This window comes from Cheilinus undulatus, linkage group 7, assembly GCF_018320785.1.
Source record: "Cheilinus undulatus linkage group 7, ASM1832078v1, whole genome shotgun sequence".
Taxonomy (NCBI): Eukaryota; Metazoa; Chordata; class Actinopteri; order Labriformes; family Labridae; genus Cheilinus; species Cheilinus undulatus.
The window spans coordinates 33,790,987-33,811,689 of record NC_054871.1 but is presented as its reverse complement, the minus strand read 5'-3'; the positions used below and the strand labels follow the sequence as shown (position 1 = coordinate 33,811,689).

Here is a 20,703-nt window from a genome sequence, read left to right as displayed (position 1 = left end):
AAAATGTGAAGCGAATCTGTAGAGTACAGGTACCGGTTTTGCCCAGTAGGTAGAGCAGGCACCCATATGCAGAGGCTAAAATCCTCAACCTACTGGTCTCAGCGCTGATGAAGCATGTGTTCCTCCCTCTCTCCTTCCCGTATTTCCTCTCTTTTACAGCTGTCCTATCAAAACAAAGACAGAAAAGCCCAAAAGATATTTTTAAAAAGAAAACGTGTTCCTGATGTTGCTGATCAGACTGAGAAGATATGTTGTGTTTTTTTCCTCTCTTTGGGATCTTTGTGGAGCATTTTTTTTTTACAAACACCTCTGAAACTCTGGACAACTCCCACACCAGTGATGTGCTGCTGCTGCATCTTTGACTCTCCTTCTCTGGGGCTTAATGGAGTGTCACTTACCAGAATGCCACCGACTGTTTCAGAATGTGTAGTCTTGTGAACAAATAGCTTTATTATCAGTGGATTTTGTCAATTAATGTTTTATTATTGGAATTAGCGGTAGACCAATACTGGTCGCAGGGCCAACTGATAATTAGTAGTTCATGACACTGAAAACTGATATTTGAACCTGATATGCATTTATAATGACATACGAAATGTACTTAACATAGCAACAGCCAAATAAATGATGAGAAAAATGAAGGAAAGTAAACAGTTTATCCCTGGCTCTATCAGCATGAAAAACAGTACAAAGTAACACAGTATGGAGGAAAACAGAAAGTAATAACATACGGTCGCTGTGTTAGTGGTACCCAGGCTTAAACGTTGATTGGCTGGTATTCATGTGGCATCTAGCCAATCAGATTGTGTTGTACAAAGGAAATTTTGTTGAGGCTGTGGAGTGAAAATAAAGCCAGAGATTAGACATCTTAGTAAAGAAGAAATGTACACTGATATAGGGTAGATAACAGTTGATGGGCAACAGAATTAGCACTGTTAGCAAAAGCTAAAAGCTACAAAATGGCATAAAGCCTAACGAAGTTTTATCATTCAAGCTACATTTAGCTCAGGTTATTTATGGAACAAGGAGAAATATGTCTATTTTTTATACTCACTTTGTCTTTCACACACATAATTAAAGGTGATGAAGGAAGAGGTACAGCACTCGTGTTCCTGTCATGGCCTGTCAGAGAATTATCCTCCTCCTCATGCTCTGCCTGATAACCTCATCCACTGCTGGCATCTATAGCAAGTAAAGAGGGACATAAAGCTCTCACAGAAAGGCTCAGGGACTCTTATAATAGATACAGATTTGCAGAGGTACAATACTGTGCAGAACATTTAGGCATGTTTGGGCTAGAAAGTAAGGCGTAGATGTGGCGAATAAGCTGCTTGAGGGCACCATCAGGCAGGGAGGAGGATTGACACAACCTTGGTCTTCTCTGGATGTTTTTGCATATTACCAGGGGCACAAAAATAATCTGTAGAGAAAATAACAAAGTCTGCACCTTTAGGGTGGAGTAAGGGGTGGATGTGATGAGTAAGCACAGCCAAGAGTATTGTCAGGGTGGGTAGGAGGGTTGCCATGAGCCCCTAGTTGTACTATGGTTGTCCCAAGGCTCTGAAAACTGCTGGTGGTCTTAGGGCATATTACTAGGGGTGAAAAGGCCCAGACAAAAGAAATGCTGTCAAGCTTGACCTTGGCTGCTGATGGACACATGTATCAATGTGGTGGGCCTGACCCATCCCCCTCTCCAGTCCCGAGTTGTGGCATATCGGTTCCCGTGATGAATCCTTAGTGCCGTACATGCCTGAAACCAATGCACATGACTGTATGTCCTAAGAAGGTACAATTCAAGGAGAGCCAACAATATTTTCAAAACTGAAGAAATTACTGTTATTGGTATAAAATACTTCAAATCAATAAGAACCAAATCAATTTTAGACTGAGTTTATGAATAGAGTGCAGTTGTAGAAATGGCAGCCAGGTGTAACTTGACCAGGGTTGAGAACAAGTGCTAAAGTGAGAATCTAAAGGGCTCCACTGTGACAGCTGATATTATACCTTTAATATTCAGAATGTCACAAATACTTACAGTATATTACAATGTGAGCCATTAAACAAAGTTCCCAGTATAAGAATGTGCTGGATGTGCTGTTTATCCAAACAGCTTAACTGTTTCAGATTTTCCCTCTGTCTGTAGAAAGAGAAACTGTGTCTTTTATTCCCCTCACACATCTATCTCTCTTTTTTTTTTCTCCCTCGGTCTGCCCATCTCGTCTCCTCCTGACAGATCTTCCACATGACCTATGACTTGGCCAGTGCTGTGATGCGAATATTCAACCTGATTGGTATGATGCTGCTGCTGTGTCACTGGGATGGCTGTCTCCAGTTCCTCGTTCCCATGCTGCAGGACTTCCCCTCTGACTGCTGGGTCTCCCTCAACAAGATGGTGGTAAGCAAAACTCTCCTGTTTGTGTATTTGTGTGTGTGTTGTAAGGGTGGAAGGTATTTTCAAGTCACATAAGTCAGGCAGAACAAGGACTGCAAAAACAGAGTAAAATTTATCCCCCATGGAGAAAAACAAGGTGTGTTTTATGCAGATCTGGGAATAGGATTTATTTAAGGTTGAGTCCAGACACACACACATTGACACACACACACTGGACCAGCCTCAATTAAACCCTCTCTAGTTAAACCCAGGAGACATGCCAGTCTACAGAAAGCAGGAATGAGGAATAAAAAGGAGCCATTTTTCACTCAGTTAATGCAGCACTTCATGGAGTCTCTTCTGTTGCCGTTTTCTTCTTTGTTTTTTCACTTCTTCTTCAGATGTCCTTCCTTCTTTTTACCTGGCAGGTAGCTTCTAACCATCTGCTCATTGGCAGACCATGAGGAAGAGATTTTTAACAAATTGATGTCTGGCATGAAAGGATGACACCCTAGAGAACAAATTGTGCAACACTCAAGCTTTATGAAAAACTGTTATGTCACCAGATAATTAATGAACACGCATTATTAACAGTGTGTTCATTTCACTTCAAACTTCTAAAGGACTCACTTGCTCAGTCAACCTCTTGAACCCTAACCTTTAAATCCCCAGTTAAGTAGCTTTGGAATGAGAAAAAAATCCAATCACATCATCACACTGTAATAATGAATGAAATTAAATTGTCATGACCAAAAACTACAGCATTTCGTTAGAAAATTACAATAATCAACACAAGATTTATAATAACACTGTTGTTTTTCCCTCTTTATGTGGCTGTTTTTACCTAATGAATCTGTAACAAAAATTTTGTTAAAATAAAATGTTTAAAGAAAAGTTTTTTTTGTTGTTTTACCAATAAGTCAGATAAATACTGAAGCCATAAGAGGACATGCACCCATGCCAATGTAATAGTTTTTATTTTTATTAAGTTTTGTCTTTATGTTTAAATTTCAGTTAGTTCAGTTTAGTTAAAGTTCATTTTTAATGCTGGTTTGTTCTTTAGTTTAAATTTTATTTTGTGAAAATGCTTAGCTTTAATTAGCTTGTTAGTTGTATTGTTAGTTTTCATTTCTTTGTAATACCAGATACTTGTCAAGGGCCCAGAAGGCCAAGAAAAGTCAAGACAGTCTGGCTGCAGACTGCCATCAATCTCTGACGATCAATCTCACAGACCGTTAATCTGAGAAGCCTTATATCTCAGAATAGAAATATACGCTACATTTTTAAAATTAAATCAGATTACACTTCTGTTTTGGGTTAGGGTAAAGGTTAAGGTGACTGTTAGGTTGCCAAAAGTTTAAGGTTTAAAACCTGACCCGAAAATCCTGATTACAAAAAGTTTAATAAAGCCACCTTTGCAGTCTGCTTACAGGAAAAAAGCTCCATGAAATCATTCTAGCACAGTAAACGTAGCTACATAGCTCCATTGGCTGTGTAAGCTACATATATCGTGTAGCCAAGTTAGCTTTAGCTACGTTTGCTATAGCTCAAGTTGCTAAAGCTAATTTAGCTGCAGATAACGAAGTATGTAGATTATGTAGCTAAAGCTAAACTCACAAAGCAGTTATGTAAACTATGTAGATATGTTATTAGCTACATTAGCATTAGCTACATTTGCTAAAGCTCATGCTGCAAAAGATAATTTAGCTACATTGGCTCAACTGATAAAGCTAACGAAGCTAAAGCGAGCAATTGTTAGAGTAATTACTTCTAAAATGGATCTATGCGCAATGTTAATCCCAGATTAGACCTCTGACCTTTTGTTTTAATCTCTATTTTATTTATGAAATGTTGCTTGGTCTGTTATGTTTGCACCGTGGTTATTTTATTAATGCAACTTCCAGACTTTGTTTATAAATTAAACTTAATTAGACAATAAAAATGTGAAATTCAAAATACGTTGTACTGGCAAATCAAATCACTTCCTTTCTGAAATATATGGTGTCTCAGATGAACGGTCTTTGGGACTCCCTGGTCTGTAGCAAGACCCCTCTCAAATGTAAAAATCAGACAACTTTAAAGAAAAATTTAATGTATTATTTATTCTTATTTGATATTTGAATGCAGTTCAAGGCCTGAATTAACTTTATTTGATTTCTTGGTCAATCATATACACTTTCTAGGGCTTGGGTGGCCAGTTTTGTGAATTGTTGTCCCTGCCAGTTAAATTTGTGCAAACGCACTTACAATTAGGCCTTTGCATTTTATTCATTGTCATGAAGCTGATGAATCTATGCAGAGTTTTCTGATGGGATAGAAAAGGCCAAGAAGAGGGTTCAAACTTCTCAAAGACGTTTGACCATCCTTCCTTTGTTGATCTTTTCACAGTAACTGATGCAGCATCAGACCAACAACACAAAACTATTTAATATGCTGATAAAAAATAATTTTGATTTATTGCATTAGTTTTCTCATAATTGAGTTATTTAGCAGGTTATCAGAATTGATGAGGAGACCATTAGAAATACTCTAGTTGGTTCACAACAGCTCCATCTGACCTTTGAAGCAATCTAAGTAGGTGCTAAATAATGTCAGTGGTTGACTGCTGCTTAATGTAACAGGGATGTTGAAAATCATTGTCACTGGCTTGCAAATTACACTGTTTTCTTAAGGCATCATCACATATATCAGTCTTATATGTGTGGAAGTTCAGCAGACTGGATAATTCTTGTCCTGTGCTGCTCTCAGGTACAGACCGTTTCCTGAGCTTTCTGTTGCTGCAGATGAGAATGCTTTTTTTTTTTTTTTTTTTTTTCTTTTTTGGCACAAAGATCAGTGGCACTGAGGCCTGGGCGACGACACTGTGTTTGATGACACATTGGGGTGCGTGCCTGCATGTATAGGTGTGTCTCTGTCTGTTTGTGTGTCTCCAGGAACAGATGGATCTCACACCCACTGACCATGTGAGACATCACTGGTGTTTTTTCTGTTTTTTCCAGCTCCTGTTTCTCTTTTTGTCTTGGGCCATCTTTTTGTAGTGTGTCTTCTCTCTTTTTGACGCAAACACTCCTCTCTCTCTCTGTCTCTGGTGGGAGGACTGTCTTTTACTTTGGTAAAAGGAGCAACGGCATGCTGTAGTAATGTTTTGTCATGTCACTAGTATTGATAGTGCTGATCACTTTGATTAAGTTTCTAAAAATATCCTCTTTCTAATGATCTGGATTAGGGCTGCAGTAATCGTTTCTTTTTGTAATCGAGTACTCTATTGATTCTTCTCGCGATGAATCAAGTACTCTGATAAGAAATATTGCCTTTTTTTAATCAGTCACTTTTGCTTTTTTCAAAAGAAGTAGTACTAGACAAATGAGAAAAGAAGCTGGGCCCCTTAAATGAACTACTTCTGTATTAAAAATAGGTATTGACAGATTCTCTAAAGAAGATATATTTTGCAAAGTGCAATGAAGTTCTGATTGCAATTTATATTTCTTAACCTTACAAGGAAAGGAAGTGAAACATTTACATTAAATCTTGCTATATTTTGGGTTTTAGGGATCCTCTCCCAGGACTTTTTCATTGTCAACACTTTATTTCTTCTGTCGTAGTTTGTTTTTATTTTCCCGTTTGTCATTAAAGTAAAGGGACACTTAATCAATTTAACATTCTCTAGTTTATGCATGAATGTAATATTTCACATTATAGCAAGAATAAAGTTGCATCATTCACACAGGGGTCTGATGATGTCAGTTTTCTGTAAAACTGTCGGGTCAATCAGAGAAGTTTATGAAATGCCCTGAAATCTGCAGACACCAGCGAGTCATGCAGGCAGCGTGTAAACTCAGAGATCTGCGTAGGGCAGTGGATGCGTAAAAATGCAGGACGTGTGCCTGTAAACATCATTGCATCAACTTCTCTTCTCTTGTGATTTTCACATCTCGCATCATGCATAATACATTACAGTAACAGGAATAAACAAATGCACTCTGCCACACAAATAGGCGTTTGTGCGAAACACAGCACGCTGTGCAACACACGGCACGATGTCCAGGCTTATAGCATGGGCATATATGGATACATGACTGAAAAGCGAAGCCTCGAGGCAGATAATTTGCCTCAAGGAACTTTTTGAATCAAATCACCCGAATAATTCGATGAATCATTTCAGTGCTAATCTGGATATATTATAACTGCTTTAGAATTATAACGGCAGGAGGGAGGGAAAGATCATCCATGAACAATGGCCTTTGATGAACGAGAACCAACACCCTGTGCAGTCTATCGTCTCAGCAGAAAAGATCATTTATACATGATCAGACGAATGTAAGCACTACCTCCTGTCCTCTCTATGTTTGTTTCTTGGATTTGCCAGTCTCTTTATGAAATGTTTGAAAGCATACAGTGACGCTCTCAGGAGCAGCGTTTCTGTGGATCAGAACAATGAAGGAGAGAAAAGTTGTCTGTCTTTTACCTGGGTCAAAGTTTAATCTCTTTTATCCTCTGTTGTTGTTGATATTGTCCTTTCTGTCCAATCAACGGACCTCTTTGCCATGCAGCTGGGTGTCAATCTATCACACTTGATACAGGATCTTTAGTTTCAGAGCGGGGTGAATCTAGACTTTTTGGTTGAGGGGCCCAGGACCTGATTTGTGCTGGGGAGAAATAAAGTTGATGTTGAAGGAAGAATTTGAGAGATTTTCTTCAAATTTGCCCAGATTTCATCTCTGATTCAAGGATTAACAGACTAGATTTCAAAGGTTAAAGTCACTGGAGCTCATGTTCATGCCTTTCTTGTGGTTATGATACCTAAAGAATGCTTTGAGGGCTCATCTTTTCCCAAATGCCTACTCTGACTGAAAGATGGACTGACTACATTTTAGAGGTCAACAGTCAAGGTCACTGTGACCTCAAATCTTGTGAGCATAATATTTCAAGAATCTGTCCTTCTCTTATTCTCTGGAGAACAAAGATCATAATTTAATATCTCAGTTTGACCCTCATACACTTAACTAGCTCATTTAACTGAACGTTTATTACAAATGGTGCACCTACAACATTAAAGACACAAAACATTTTCAGCCCTTCTTCTTTAATCACCACTCTACTTTTACTGTCCATTAACCTTGCATTGAAAGCATAGTGGTGATTCTGGTTATTAGTTTCTCAGTGTTAAAAAGACCTAATTCATCCAGTGGTCTGGATGAGCTGCAGCTGTCTGATGCATGAATTTTGTAGACATGTGAAAAGACTGTTAGAGTAATCTATCCCGCTAAAATAAATAGCATGAAAAAGTTTTTCTGTGCCTTTGATTTTTGCTGTATTTTTAAAATCCTTTTCATATTTTGTAGACTGTAGTGACCTGGCAGATCTTTATGTTTTACTGATAAATTAAAACACAAGTTACAGTACCATTTCTGCATATGTCCTACCTCCAAATAACTTCACTGACCCAGTGTGCCAGTGCCAGTAGCAAGGAAATTTGGCTTAGTTTTTGTACAGTGGAAGGAGTTGGAGATATCACCACTATTTATTTACATCCAGTGGGTTCAAGTAGCAGAAATATAAAATAATTTAAGAACAAGTACCAAACTAAACTGAGGTAAAGTGCCAGAGAAAATGTGTTACTTATTGAGGCTTTAGAATAGTCTGTGCTCTTCTTCTGTTTTTTTAAGTTCTGGCTCACAGATGTCAGAAGATTTAACAAGGAAATACTTCGACTGAAATTTCAATTCCAATCCTGAACTCTCTATAAAAGTGTGTTGCTTTCTAATCCTAGATGACAGGCATCAGATTTATAGCACAATAATGTAATTTTTTAACTTAATGCTATGAATGCAGGAAGTATAATGATATACATCTTACGCTGTCATCCATGAATCCTCTCCTTTCATGTCTCTCCTCCCCCCTCCATCTTTATGTTCATTTTACTGTTTGATGCCTGTTTAGTTTATGTGTGCGTACTATTTTTTCTTTTTCTTTTTTGTTGAGTGAGATACCACAGTGCCAAGGAGCCCCCCCCTGTGGGTGTGGCAGCCTGGTGTGCTGCTGCTCTCTGTCTCAGGTTAATCAAGGTCAGAGATCCTCTTTAGAACTGCTGTAAACGAAAGTAAGAACAATCCTTGTCTGCATGCTTCCCCCCACCTGTCTGCCTGCACTGAGCATTTACTGGACCCCACCCTACTTTTCCTTTTACGTCAGCCATGCACTTAGGATATAGATCCTCAACTAGATAGAAACACGTGATTTATTCACAGAGTGCCCTCATAAGCATTGATAACTGCTTTTATGTGCAAGTCTGTCTACAGAAGAAGAGGAAATAATCAAAAGAAAGCCTTCTTTCCATTCTTTTCCTTCCTGTAATGTGTTCAGCAATGCTTCAAAGCTTTATCTACACTTCAAAACAATGACAGTGACTTGTAAAGTGCACGCATGCAGCAGACGATGATGTTAACTGTTGGCTCCTGCAGCAGGAACCAAAATCATCTTCACTGGTATTGTGTGTGGGGAAAAAAAGCTGAATAAGTTCCCCAGCTTGTGCACTTTTAAAAAATAATCTGTGCTTGCACACTGTATGCATGCACGTGCTTTCCAAGAACGCCCCCCCCCCCATCTTTGACGATTAATGGAGATATCCTCAAGTCATTCAATTACTGGTGTGATCCAAGTGGCAGGCCAGCCTGTCAGAGCTCATAAGAATAATGGACAGTTATAGTGTGAGATGTCCATGTGTGAAGGTGTGGGTGTGCTGAGTGAGTGACAACTGCTCCTTTGATTCAACAGCTTCTTTGAGTACAGATTAGAAACATGTGCTACAAAGTGTAACAGATCTCTGCAACACACCAAGGATAATTTTCATAGAAAATTTCAAGTAGGTTACAGTGCAGTAGAGTTCACTATGTCATGATCTGTGCTGCCCAACATTGGGGATACACAGGCATGACATGCATTCAGAGAAGAATACAATTGCTATTTCACAGCAATTGCTATTTTCCTGAGCTTTTACATGATGGTGATTGGCAGGGTAAAATGCCTAAAAAATTCCTTTCCTAATTGAAACAGAATGGGTATTCTTTTTGCTTCGCATGCTGTGTGAGGAGCTGTCACTTTTAGTCCCTTTCTCCATCGTCTTCATGCCATCCTCAGTGACACCTGCACGCACAGTCTGGCTTGACTGCACATTAGGGAGAGAGTGAGTCTGAGTGACACTTAAAATTGTGTTGTCTATGATGTCAAAGTGAAAATATAAACAAGAGTTCATAAATGTTGGCTTCACCATGTCCAGGAGAGGCCTCAGTGTGTTGTGTGGATGTGCTCAGGCATTAAAGCTTTAAAGTAAACTATTTGGACAGACGTCTCAAAACGAAGCATCTGTTAACTCTCATTAAACTGCTGATTTTATCATTAACTCATTGAGTGCCATTGATGTATACGTCAAAGTGTGTTTTTCGGCAACTGGCACAAGGGGGCGCTCTCACACAGGTGAGCAATTTTGGGGCTTCTGGGATACGTAGTCGGAACACGGAAGAGACGGTAGATCAAAGCCACTGAAATCAGAGAGAAGCGGAGAAGCTGGGATGGAGGTAATCTAAGCTAAAAGTTCTAAAATATTCAGTATCGACACAAAATGCCCCCCAAAATACTGAGGGGGTCAAGTGGCCAGTTTCACCAGCGGAAACTCTAAACTTTTGTGTGAGATATCGGTTACTCACTGAAACTGACAGCGAATCTAGTGATCAGTGCGTTCACTCATCTGCCTCGGCCGGCCAAGAGGCTAAAGAATGCCGTGAGGTCTCCCCCGTGCATCAGAGAGAAAAGGCATCCGCTATCCAGCTGGATGGATACAGTGACGACTCTTCAGAGACGGACTTTTCCGACCCAGACTCTGAGGGATGGCTGCTGAGTGAGCGGAGCGGATCTTGTCTCCATCTCAGAGCAATGGAGGTAAGTTAACGTTAGGAACCCACTGATTATTCAGCCAAATTTATCGAATGAAACCATCAGTCATGCATTCCTGCTCTGTGATTTCAGAAGCAGACTTGAGAGAAGAGCAAGCCCCATGCAGTTTTACAACACCGTCTGTGGGCAGAAAAAGAGGTGAGAACAAACAAATTTCTATATTATAGATTATATATAATCTATGTAACATATTTTATATTATATTACTTATATAATTTACAGGCAGTGCCAGGGGACACGCAAGCAGGAGAGGACGTGGGCGTATCAGGGGTCCCGTGGCGGCCATCCAGTTGTATTGTGCCGTATTTTGTATTTATTTTTATTTATTTTATTTATTTTACATTAAAATATCATTTGTAATACAATTTTCAGATGTCTTTTATGTCACTGAAGGCAAAATTATAACATTCAAATCACTGTTTTGCTTGACAGACTCTCTTTCACAAAATGCATTTTTCTCAGCTTTCTAGAAAAAAAATTGGTCTTTTTGGTGAAACTAGCCTCTCTTCAACTTCAAATAAATCAAGAATGGAACAAGCAACAAACGTTTTTTTGCTTGATAAAATAAAGAGTTTCTTCTTTGATCTATTCAGTGTTTTCAGAGTCATAATTCAAAATATTCTGTGGGTCTTGAAAGATGACCCTAAATGGCAAAAAACACTAGCACAAGCCACTTTCCATTTTATAAAAGGGCTGGCATTCAATGAGTTAATTTCAAAATTCAACAAAAACATCATTGTCACTGTATTTTAAAAAAGCAGTAAAGTAACCTTCAACAATAAAAGATAAAGCATCACAAAGAACCATGTCCTCAGAAAATCTTTTAGTTTAATAGTAGAAAGTACGATGCGCGATTATGTCATTCAATATTGTGATGAAAATATGTCATGTGATAAATAGCCAAGAATTCAAATATTGTCTCACCTTCTGTCTTTCTGCCTTTCTTTATGCTTGCAATACCTTTTAATGATGTATTTTCATCCTAAAAAGATATTAAATCCTAAAAGTTTTTTTTCCCTATTTTTAAATTCTGTTTTAATTAATTAATCAATTTCTTGCAAGATCTTCAGCTGACTTCATATTAGGGATGCATGATAATTATCGGTACCAATCAATCTTGTAAATGTTTTATATGAATTTGTTATTTCAATGAAATATTGAAATATGAAATATTTACAGGTAACATAATGATAATAAAGGCATTTTTTTTTTACTTCCTTAGAAGACCACACATTCAGAAACAAAAGGTGGCGTCACAGTATGTTGCCCGCCATTAGGCCCAAAAAAGAAGAAGAAGAAGTGGCCTCATCTGAATAAAGCGCAGACTAAATGTGGCACCTCTAGCATGGGAGTTTTCAGTGGTTCAGAGGAGATTAAAAATGTGTTTGTAAAGCATGCTCCGAATCTTTTGAATCACGAGTCATCATCCTAATGACAGACTGTTAACAGAATATGAAACAGCAGTAGCTACTAGCATTAGCACCAAGCTGAAGGTAATATGGACGGAGTGCTGATTTAGCAGGCATTTCAAAACTGCAGAAATTTTGTCAAAGACAACCAATAGGCAAACTATTTATCATAAAATCAGTCTCAGAGTCTCTTGTTCCTTCTTCGACGTACCCCTGCCTGCTCTGTTTGATGTGGTTTCACATTCACAGTCTGATCAACATCAGTATTATCAGCTTAACCATGCTCACACTACACTTTCTGGATTGAGGGTGAACTTTACATTTTCACCTACAGTACCTTTGATAGTGCATATTTTGAATTTTTATAAAAACATCACATCTCTTTCAGTCTCTTTCAGACTTGTACAGTAAAAAATAAAGAGAACAGCCATGAAGTAGAAGAGGCATTTGGTTAAAATTATTTGTGGATATCTTATCTGACACTTAAAATGTATTTGTCTAACTAGAATGGCCGTCTGACGCAGCAGACCCACGCTTAAGCAGCGCCACCGAGGAACTCATGCTTCCATCGATTACTATGGTGTTCAAAATTCAAAGTCTGAGAAAAACCAAACAGGTGAGCTGACCATCACCAAAATCTAATCGATTCTTCCCTGTCACTATCCCAATATTCCCTGAAAGTTTGGTGAAGATCCAACTTTCCATTCTAGTTATTTTGTACACATACAAAGAAAGAAAGAAAGAAAGATACGGAACCCTTTACATAACCCCCTGCTGATGAAATTGGCAGGGGTAATAATAAAACAGTCATCTCAGGTAACTTTTCAGTTTTTCCCTTTTAAATTAGCATCTGTCTCACATATCTTATCAAGCTCAGGCAGTAGTTTTTAACTCTAGTCTAAGATAATTAGTGTTTTGGTTGAGCAATCTGTTCATGTTTTAAAAATGCCACACAGACTGTTTGGACTTTGCAGCGACGTCAAACTGTTTTGAGTGTTTTTATCAAATTAAAGGATAAAAACCTGTCGTCTTTTTCAGCCTCATCCAACTGAAGTGCTTTAGAGGCGTGAAGTCATTTTCAATGTTAAATTGTGCTTTTAAGGCTGCAAAAGAGTGACAGATCCACTGAGAAAGAAATGCTATGGTCTTATTCTCTGCTCATTCTTTATTAGAGGACGGCACATGTACTTAACATGTGTGTATCATGATTTTTGTTATTTTTAAAGAGAGACAGATTGCTAATATATCGATGAATCGTGGCTCCTCTACTAAAAAATACAGTAGGGACGAAATCTGTCAAATAAAGTCAATATTTTATCAAAGAAATTCATGGAAAATAGATGTGAAAATGAAACGAAAAAGAAAAAACTCTCAAGAAACTGACATGAGACCCTTTTCTCAGTAAAGGGCTTTGTACACCTGGATTGGGGGGTTTTTCTGCCATTTTACTTTACAAAACCTCTCAATCTCAGTCAGCTTGGGTGTAACTGTCAGTGGACAGCCATGTTCAGGTTTCTCCAGAGATGTTTGGTAAAGTTCAAGTCAGGGCTCTGGCTTGGCCACTCTAGGACATTCACAGAGTTTTCCCTAAGCCACTCCTGCGTTGTCTTGGCTGTGTGCTGAGGTTCATTGTCATGCTGTAAGGTAAACCTCTGGCCCAGTCTGAGGACCTGCACTTTGCTCCATTGAGGTTTCCCCTTAACCCTGATCAGTTTCTCAGCCCCTGCTCCTGAAAGACACCCCCACAGAATGATGCTGCAACCACCATGCTTCATTGTTGTGATGGTATTTGGCAGGTGATGCGTGGTGCCTGGTCTCCTCCAGACATAACATTTGGAACTGAGCCAAACAGTTCTGTCTTAGTTTCATCAGACCAGAGATTCTTGTTCGTTACAGTTTGAGATTCCTTTGGGAGCTTTTTGCAAACTCCAAGTGGGCTTTCATGTATTTTTTGCGTAGGAGAGCCACTCTGCCACAAAGCCCAGATCAGTGGAGGGCTGCAGTGATTATTGCTTTGTCCCATCTCCACACAGGATCAGTCAGAGGCCAGAGGGACCATCGGGTTCTTGTCATCTGTCTTTCTTAGGCTCTCCTCCCTCAATTGCTCAGTTTGGCAGGGCGTCTAGCTCTTGGAGGAGTCTGAGTTGTGCCAAACTTCTTCCATCTGAGAATTATGGAGGCCACTTTGCACTTGGGAACCATCAGGGCAGCAGAACAATCCTGTCTCTGAGCCCTGCAGGCAGCTCCTTTGACCTCATGGTTTGGTTTTGCAAGTTCTTCCATCAAACACCAGCCTATCTTTCAGCACTATTCAGGTTACATAATACAAACACTGACCCTCTGATTCTAAATAAAACATTTTATCCTGATGTTAACTTTATTCAAACATTACCTGATGGTGCCAGTTGAAACTCTCTTTACCTACGCCATCATACATCATAGATGTCCCATACTCCCTCTGGGTTCCTCTCTAAATGTATTATGTTCAATTAGCCATCATCCTGCTGTAAGGAGCCATAGCAGATAAAATGAACACAAGAGCTAATTTCATTATTTTTCTCCCCCCTCACACTGGGCAGTATGCCTGTAGAAAGACTTTATTGTGTTACTTTGAAGGCTGTAATTTTCAACTGTAAGAGGCAGCTGTAGACTGTGTCACTTTTAATCAGCTATTATCTCAAACTTGAACACATCCTGACCAGTTACAGCCGGTCAGGATGTGATGTCCCTGTCTCTGAGGGTTCATGCTCATACAGTCATATGTGAAGAAAATAGACATTAAAATACATTTGGTGTATCTGCTCTCTGTGTCAGTTTTAAGATTATAAGTCTGTTTGCTTTCATATGTGAAACTTTCCTAGAGCTGGTAAGCTTGTTTTAGCATAAAGACTAGAGACAGGTAGAAACCCCTAGCTTTTCTAGGTACAAATAACTTTTTGATCACTGTGCTTACCTGGCTATAATAGTCAAAGACAATATTCAGTGTTTGTGCTTTACATTACATGCTAAACACAAACATTGGATAAAGAAGTGTTATTTAGAGGTTCTGGGTCATGGGTTATGTGGATATAGCCCTTCTTGCTTTTACCTTTATCTGTTTTTATAGTAGGGATACCCATATTGATTGGCAGTCAATTATAATTGACCGACATTTATTTAAAAAACACATGATCACATATTTGAAATAATGCTGAGAGTCACTGATGTGATCACCTGGTTACTCCTGCTGATTTTCAGTCCTCCACTTGAAGCAGATTTGCTAAAAACTACTGAACTTTGTTTTGAATCCCTTAAGAAAAAATAGATTAATCAAGATTAATTAAAGACCACAATAGTGCATTTTTCAAAATTGTGACCAATCGCACGCTTTACTGTCCTTTTCACTACACTACATCTCCCTGCAGCCACAGTGATGTGAAGTTCCTTATTATCTTTCAAAATAAAAGCAGGTCTGTATTTGAACAAAAGCCAATAACCCTTAGTTTTATGTAGTACAGTATTCAAAATGAAACAAAAATATTTAAATGCAAAACAGTGGATTTTAAAAGGGAGATGAATTGTGATTTAGTTTAGAAATTCTGAGATTAACTGCAATTAAAAAATTTAATTGTTTGCAAGCCTTAGTTACAATGGTTTTCATTGTAAAAACCAGCAGATTAATACCTGCTAGCTAATTCACCTTATCTGTTATTGAGTTAAGTCTAATTCAGACCAAAGATTCGTGACGAGACGAGTTGAAACTTACACAGTTTTTTTTTAGCATCATCTCCCACAGTCACTCAATTAAAATGATTTATCTCTGAACTTACTGCACAATAAACCTGTCTCTACATTAGGGACAGTACTGCATATTTACATTTAGGTGCACAAAAGTGATTCATCACTAAATCCCCTTTGTCATCAACATTGTAGTGGCAGTGAAATTTCATTGCATTTATAGACACAAAAATGCTCAGTCTTGTTAGATCAAAGATATCGACTGAGAACAATTAAGCTCGCAAGGACAAATTGAGCTCCTACAGTCTTAAATTTCTCATTTATTATGTTATATAGCACCCAGGGTGTATGCAGAGTCTTAAGAAGTATTGAAAGTTGATTATCAGTTTAGCAATTAGCAATTAGAAACATAAGGTCTTATATTTTGAATCTGCTCTCAAGTTTTATATTTGTCAGAAGAGGTTGTTAGCTAGTTTTTCCTGCTTTTGTGTTTACATTTAGTTTTTAGCACAAGTGGGATCCTGATAGAACTCCACCAGATCTGACATCAGTATACACGCTTATATTAACATGCATAAACTGTGCCCCTAGCTAGCAAGCTAACTGTGCAATCAAGTGATGTGTGCATGTAAATGATAGGTAAATGCAAGTTCCTTAAGAAGTGGTTGGGAGATAAGGCATTGGAGCTGAGGCTGGGACTGATACTAGTCGCATTTTACAGGATTTTTCAGATAAAAAGCAGTTTTGCCTAGTGTAATACGAGCACAGAGTCTGTTAATGTTACCACTGCAAGCATTTCAAAGAAAGCTTTATTGGCAGTGCTGTGATAACAATTTCTTGACTAAGTTCACATTTAACTGCGTCACCACTGTAACCGGTTAGAAATTAAAAGATGCAATAGGTGCTTAAATCATACTGAGTGTCTAGAAAATGGTCTTAAAAAGTATTAAGTTTAATGTCAGATTTTCTGTATATACTCTGAGCACCGTGTGTCCTGCTTACGAGCACAAAAACAAGAGCTTTGTTACAACACTATCTTTATTTCCCTTTTTCACATTTATTTGCCTCTTGGAAATGATACATCTAGCTTTTTTCAAAGTTTTCACATGGGAACTTCAGCCAATAAACTCCTTCATAGCATGAAATGCATAGCATGATTTTATCCATCAAAACAGGCTTTTATGGCCTTTCAAAATAATTTTTGTATTTCTCTTTTTTGTATTTTCCTGCTTGCATCTTCCTGCAGCCAGCTACCTGTGACTTGACAAGCTGAATTGCAGGCCACAGCATCAGACGGCTTGATTCAAGCTGCAACGGCTTGGCTCAGACTGCTGCACTGCCCTAAAACCATCTTGCTGTATTGTAAACCCATGTCTAAACTGGGCTTGATACATTTAAGGCCCCTTCAGTAAAAAAGACAATTAAATAAAGGTAAAATGTCCATGATATAATGTTAATAAAAAAGGGTTTTAATGTGAAACTTGAATAAAGGTAGTTATTTTGAGGTAAAATTTTTGTTCTTAGTTGCACAGTACAGCCAAATTAATAAGACATATTGAAAACTAAATACTGATCAACCCCTAAACCAGCTGATCTATCAAAACAAAAAAATATCATCAGTTTCAGTGTTGGTGGCCAATCTCAATCATCAGTGATTGGTTATTAGCCCCACAACACCTGACCAGTGCATCTCAAGTATTTATGCTAGCTAAGGTAATGTTTTGAAGGTTAATGTTTGTATTTGTGAAGGTCACAGAAAGAAACCATAAACTTTACAAAGTCAGACTTTTCATTTGATTAAACTTGGCTTTGACTTGACTTCCACTTGACATCTCTTACCAGCTCTTTCTCGTTTACTTAGACATGTCCAGTATAAAGTTCCTTCAGCTGTTTAAGTTTTATAAACTGGTGTCTGTTTAAGGCAGAAATCATTCTAAACCTATATACAGTACTGTGTAGAAGTTTTAGGCATGTTTGGGCGAGTACGCCCACCTGAGGGCCCACTCGGGCGGGAAGGAGGATTGACCCAACCCAGGTCATGCTCTGGATGTCTTTGTACATTACCAAGGGCATGGGAAAATAATATGATGAAAACAAAACAAAAACCACGGCTTTAGGGCGGAGTTATGGGTGGATGTGGTGCTCAATTAGCCTAAGGTACTGTTAGGATGGGTAGGGGGGTTGCCACAATCTCCTGGTTGTTGTGTGTATGTTCTAAGCACCTGAAAACTGTTGGTGGTTGCTGGGCGTATTACCAGGGGTGCAAAGGCCCGGACAAAAGGAATGCTGTTAAGCTCGACCTTGGCTGCTGAGCGACACACGTACATCAAATGTGTCGACAATGATTCTGGCTACCCTTCCTCCTCTCTTCAGCCTGGGGTATTGGAACATCAGGACCTGTGAAGAACCGTTAGAGCTCTACATGCCTAAAACCTCTGCACAGTACTGTATTGACAGTATATCACAAATGCCAGAAAACTTGCCATATCAGTGGTGCTTTATTACCAGGAGTTGTGTCATATCACAGGCTAACAAGTTGGTAGGCCATTCCTTGGTTTTTAATTCACAGAATCCCCAAAAGTTTTCTTTGCCCTGCATGTTGTACAGATCCTGGTGAAATCAAAGACATAACTCTTTGCTCTTTAAGCTTTAATACTGTATATTAACAGACAGACGGATGCAGCCATGGCTTACATAAGTGTTTGTTCTGTGGATTGGGGCCCCAAATCCTGCTGTTTACCCATTTGCAATGTGGCCAGCATGCTGATGGTTTACTGGAGGATTCAGCTCCAGGTCTGTTAACCACCCGGGGCAGCGGAGATGAGGTGCAGTCTGGGGCTGGAGTGTTATTAAATGTCCTGTTAGGGGTTTTTGGGAAATATGGAAATGTGATAATGGCTGTGGATGACAGTGGGACAAGGACTGCATTTATGAACAGAAATAACAGCTGGATATATAAAGTTCATAATCTTTAAAGCTTCAAATTGTTGCTGATGTATCGTCTGTCTTTTATCTAAGATTACATGGTGCAGTTTATCTCCTAAGAAAAATCCTAACAATGGATCCAGCTGACAGCTCAAAGCGGAAATGAAACTAAAGCCAAGCTCACAGCCTCAAAAGCAGGAAAACAATAAAACTCAGCAGTGAGTGTCTTTAAAATCTCAGCTCCTTTTACTGCTCTTCAAATCAACTTTAAAACAGGAGTAGTCAAACATTTAATTGCAGCCTCCAGCTGGTTTGTCCTCTTTTACCTCCTTAATTTGAATCTCAAATAAAATGCAAATAACCCTGGAAAATACAAATCAGATGCAACCAATCAGTGAGTGTAGACTGCACTCGTCCCAGAAAGGGACAGGAGGAGTTTCAGATGACACACACAAACACAGCAGTGAAGTCTGGACAGTGTGTGAACCACAGATGCTCAAGGGGAGGATGTGAGGTTCAGCAGCACCCGTGGAGGACTCGCTGATGAGTTGAACATGGGAGAATTGGGGTTGACTGAGTGTGTGAGCTCCAATCAAAGGCAGACGGGAGCAGGCAGATGTACAGGCTCCTCATTAAACACAAGATTTTTCCTCTGCTCCTTCTGCTCTGCCAAAACAAGGCGAGCCTGCTCATAGATGATGATGAGGCTCTCCGCCAAACCCTGAAACAATCACCAGACACAGAGTTGTGTATACTTCACCAAGAATATGGAACTCTTTCACCCTCTTATTCCTAATTATCCCTCTCTTTCACCACTTCTGATAAAATCCAGCTTTGCCAAATGGTTTCTGCAGTGTGCTTCATCAGTGTACCTTCAGCAGAGGTCACCAGGGCAAAATTACTGTAGCATGAAAGTAAAAACACAAAAGATAGGACAGAAGAACATTAATTTACTCTGATCTCTTTATATATTTTGTTTTCTTCCTAAATTTGCCCCATGTCCCCTCCATCTCTCCGTACAGAATGACTCATGGAGCGAGCTCTACTCCTTCGCACTCTTTAAGGCCATGAGCCACATGCTGTGCATCGGATATGGAAGACAAGCCCCAGAGAGCATGTCCGACATTTGGCTGACCATGCTCAGTATGATCGTCGGAGCCACCTGCTATGCCATGTTCATCGGCCACGCTACTGCACTCATCCAGTCGCTGGACTCCTCCAGACGACAATATCAAGAAAAGGTAAGGGTCAGATTTACTGGATGTTCAGAGCTTCATTTTAACCAGTTGTGCAATCTTTGAGACTGGATTACTGAATCAAGTGAAAGAGCCTTTCTTGTTCACTCAATATATAGACAGAACCTCTTGTCTGTACTTTGTGTTTGTTGTACCCTAAATTTGAATCTGTTCTTAAGAATTTTAGAAATGCGTACCAAACTTTGCACTGTCACTGTTGAGTAGCATAACCAGCAGGTCAAGCAAGACCAGCAAAACACAAGGAATTAGAAGACTGAGAAATGGTGGAAATGTTTGAGGAAATAAAGCTCAAAAGACTGGTTCTGGAAGTAAAATTCATTTTTATTTTCTCTTCAGCAGATTTAAATTTTAGCCATATTATCACATATATCCAAATTAGACTTACAAGGAGGTACCTAAGTGTGAAACAATGCTATATGCTCCTGTAGATGACAGAACTTGATTTGATATTGATGGCTTTTCAAGAAAAACATGGTTTATTCAAAATCTCAGCCAGAAATACTACAGTACCCACAATCAAAGAGTCGGATAGTGAAGTCTCTGATTGGTGTGGGGTCTCTGATAACCATGGAAATGTCCACCCCAAACAATGACTATCAACTGTTTATAACATTAGAGCTGGGTACAGACTGTGTGGATTTCATCTGGTTCAGCGACGAATTCTGAGTCACATCATTCACCTGGAAGTCGCAGCCACTTTCATTCAACTTGGGCATCTTTTGCCGTGCTGTGCACATGGAGACACCTGAGAGTGAGAGTGAGTGAGGATGTGACTGGATACGTCTTCAACCTCATTGTGAGACTTTTGCAAAGTATACTCCTACAGTCTGTCCCAGATTTACTAGTGTGAGTTCTCAGGTCTCGCACAACCATCGGACTGTATAATGTCAGCACAGAAATCGTGTGAGATGGTTGTGCATTGTAAATTATTCAGTAGGCTTAAAACCGCACAGTGTATGCCTGGCCTACTACATACCACTGTAGTAACAAGCAATATTTACACAAACTATGATATATGTTAAATAATCATGTAAACATAAACACTACAATAAAAATAAATGTGGAAAGAAGGCAC

General features: G+C 39.1%; 1 protein-coding gene across 1 annotated transcript in view; it reads left to right on the top strand.

Annotated features, from left to right (window-relative positions):
* Positions 1-20,703, top strand: part of hcn2b (hyperpolarization activated cyclic nucleotide-gated potassium channel 2b) — a 72,593-nt gene that overhangs the window by 14,262 nt on the left and 37,628 nt on the right. The window contains exons 3-4 of the mRNA XM_041791906.1: positions 2,234-2,395; positions 19,395-19,613. Coding sequence (XP_041647840.1) covers positions 2,234-2,395; positions 19,395-19,613 — 381 coding nt within the window. The remainder of the gene's footprint in view (positions 1-2,233; positions 2,396-19,394; positions 19,614-20,703) is intronic.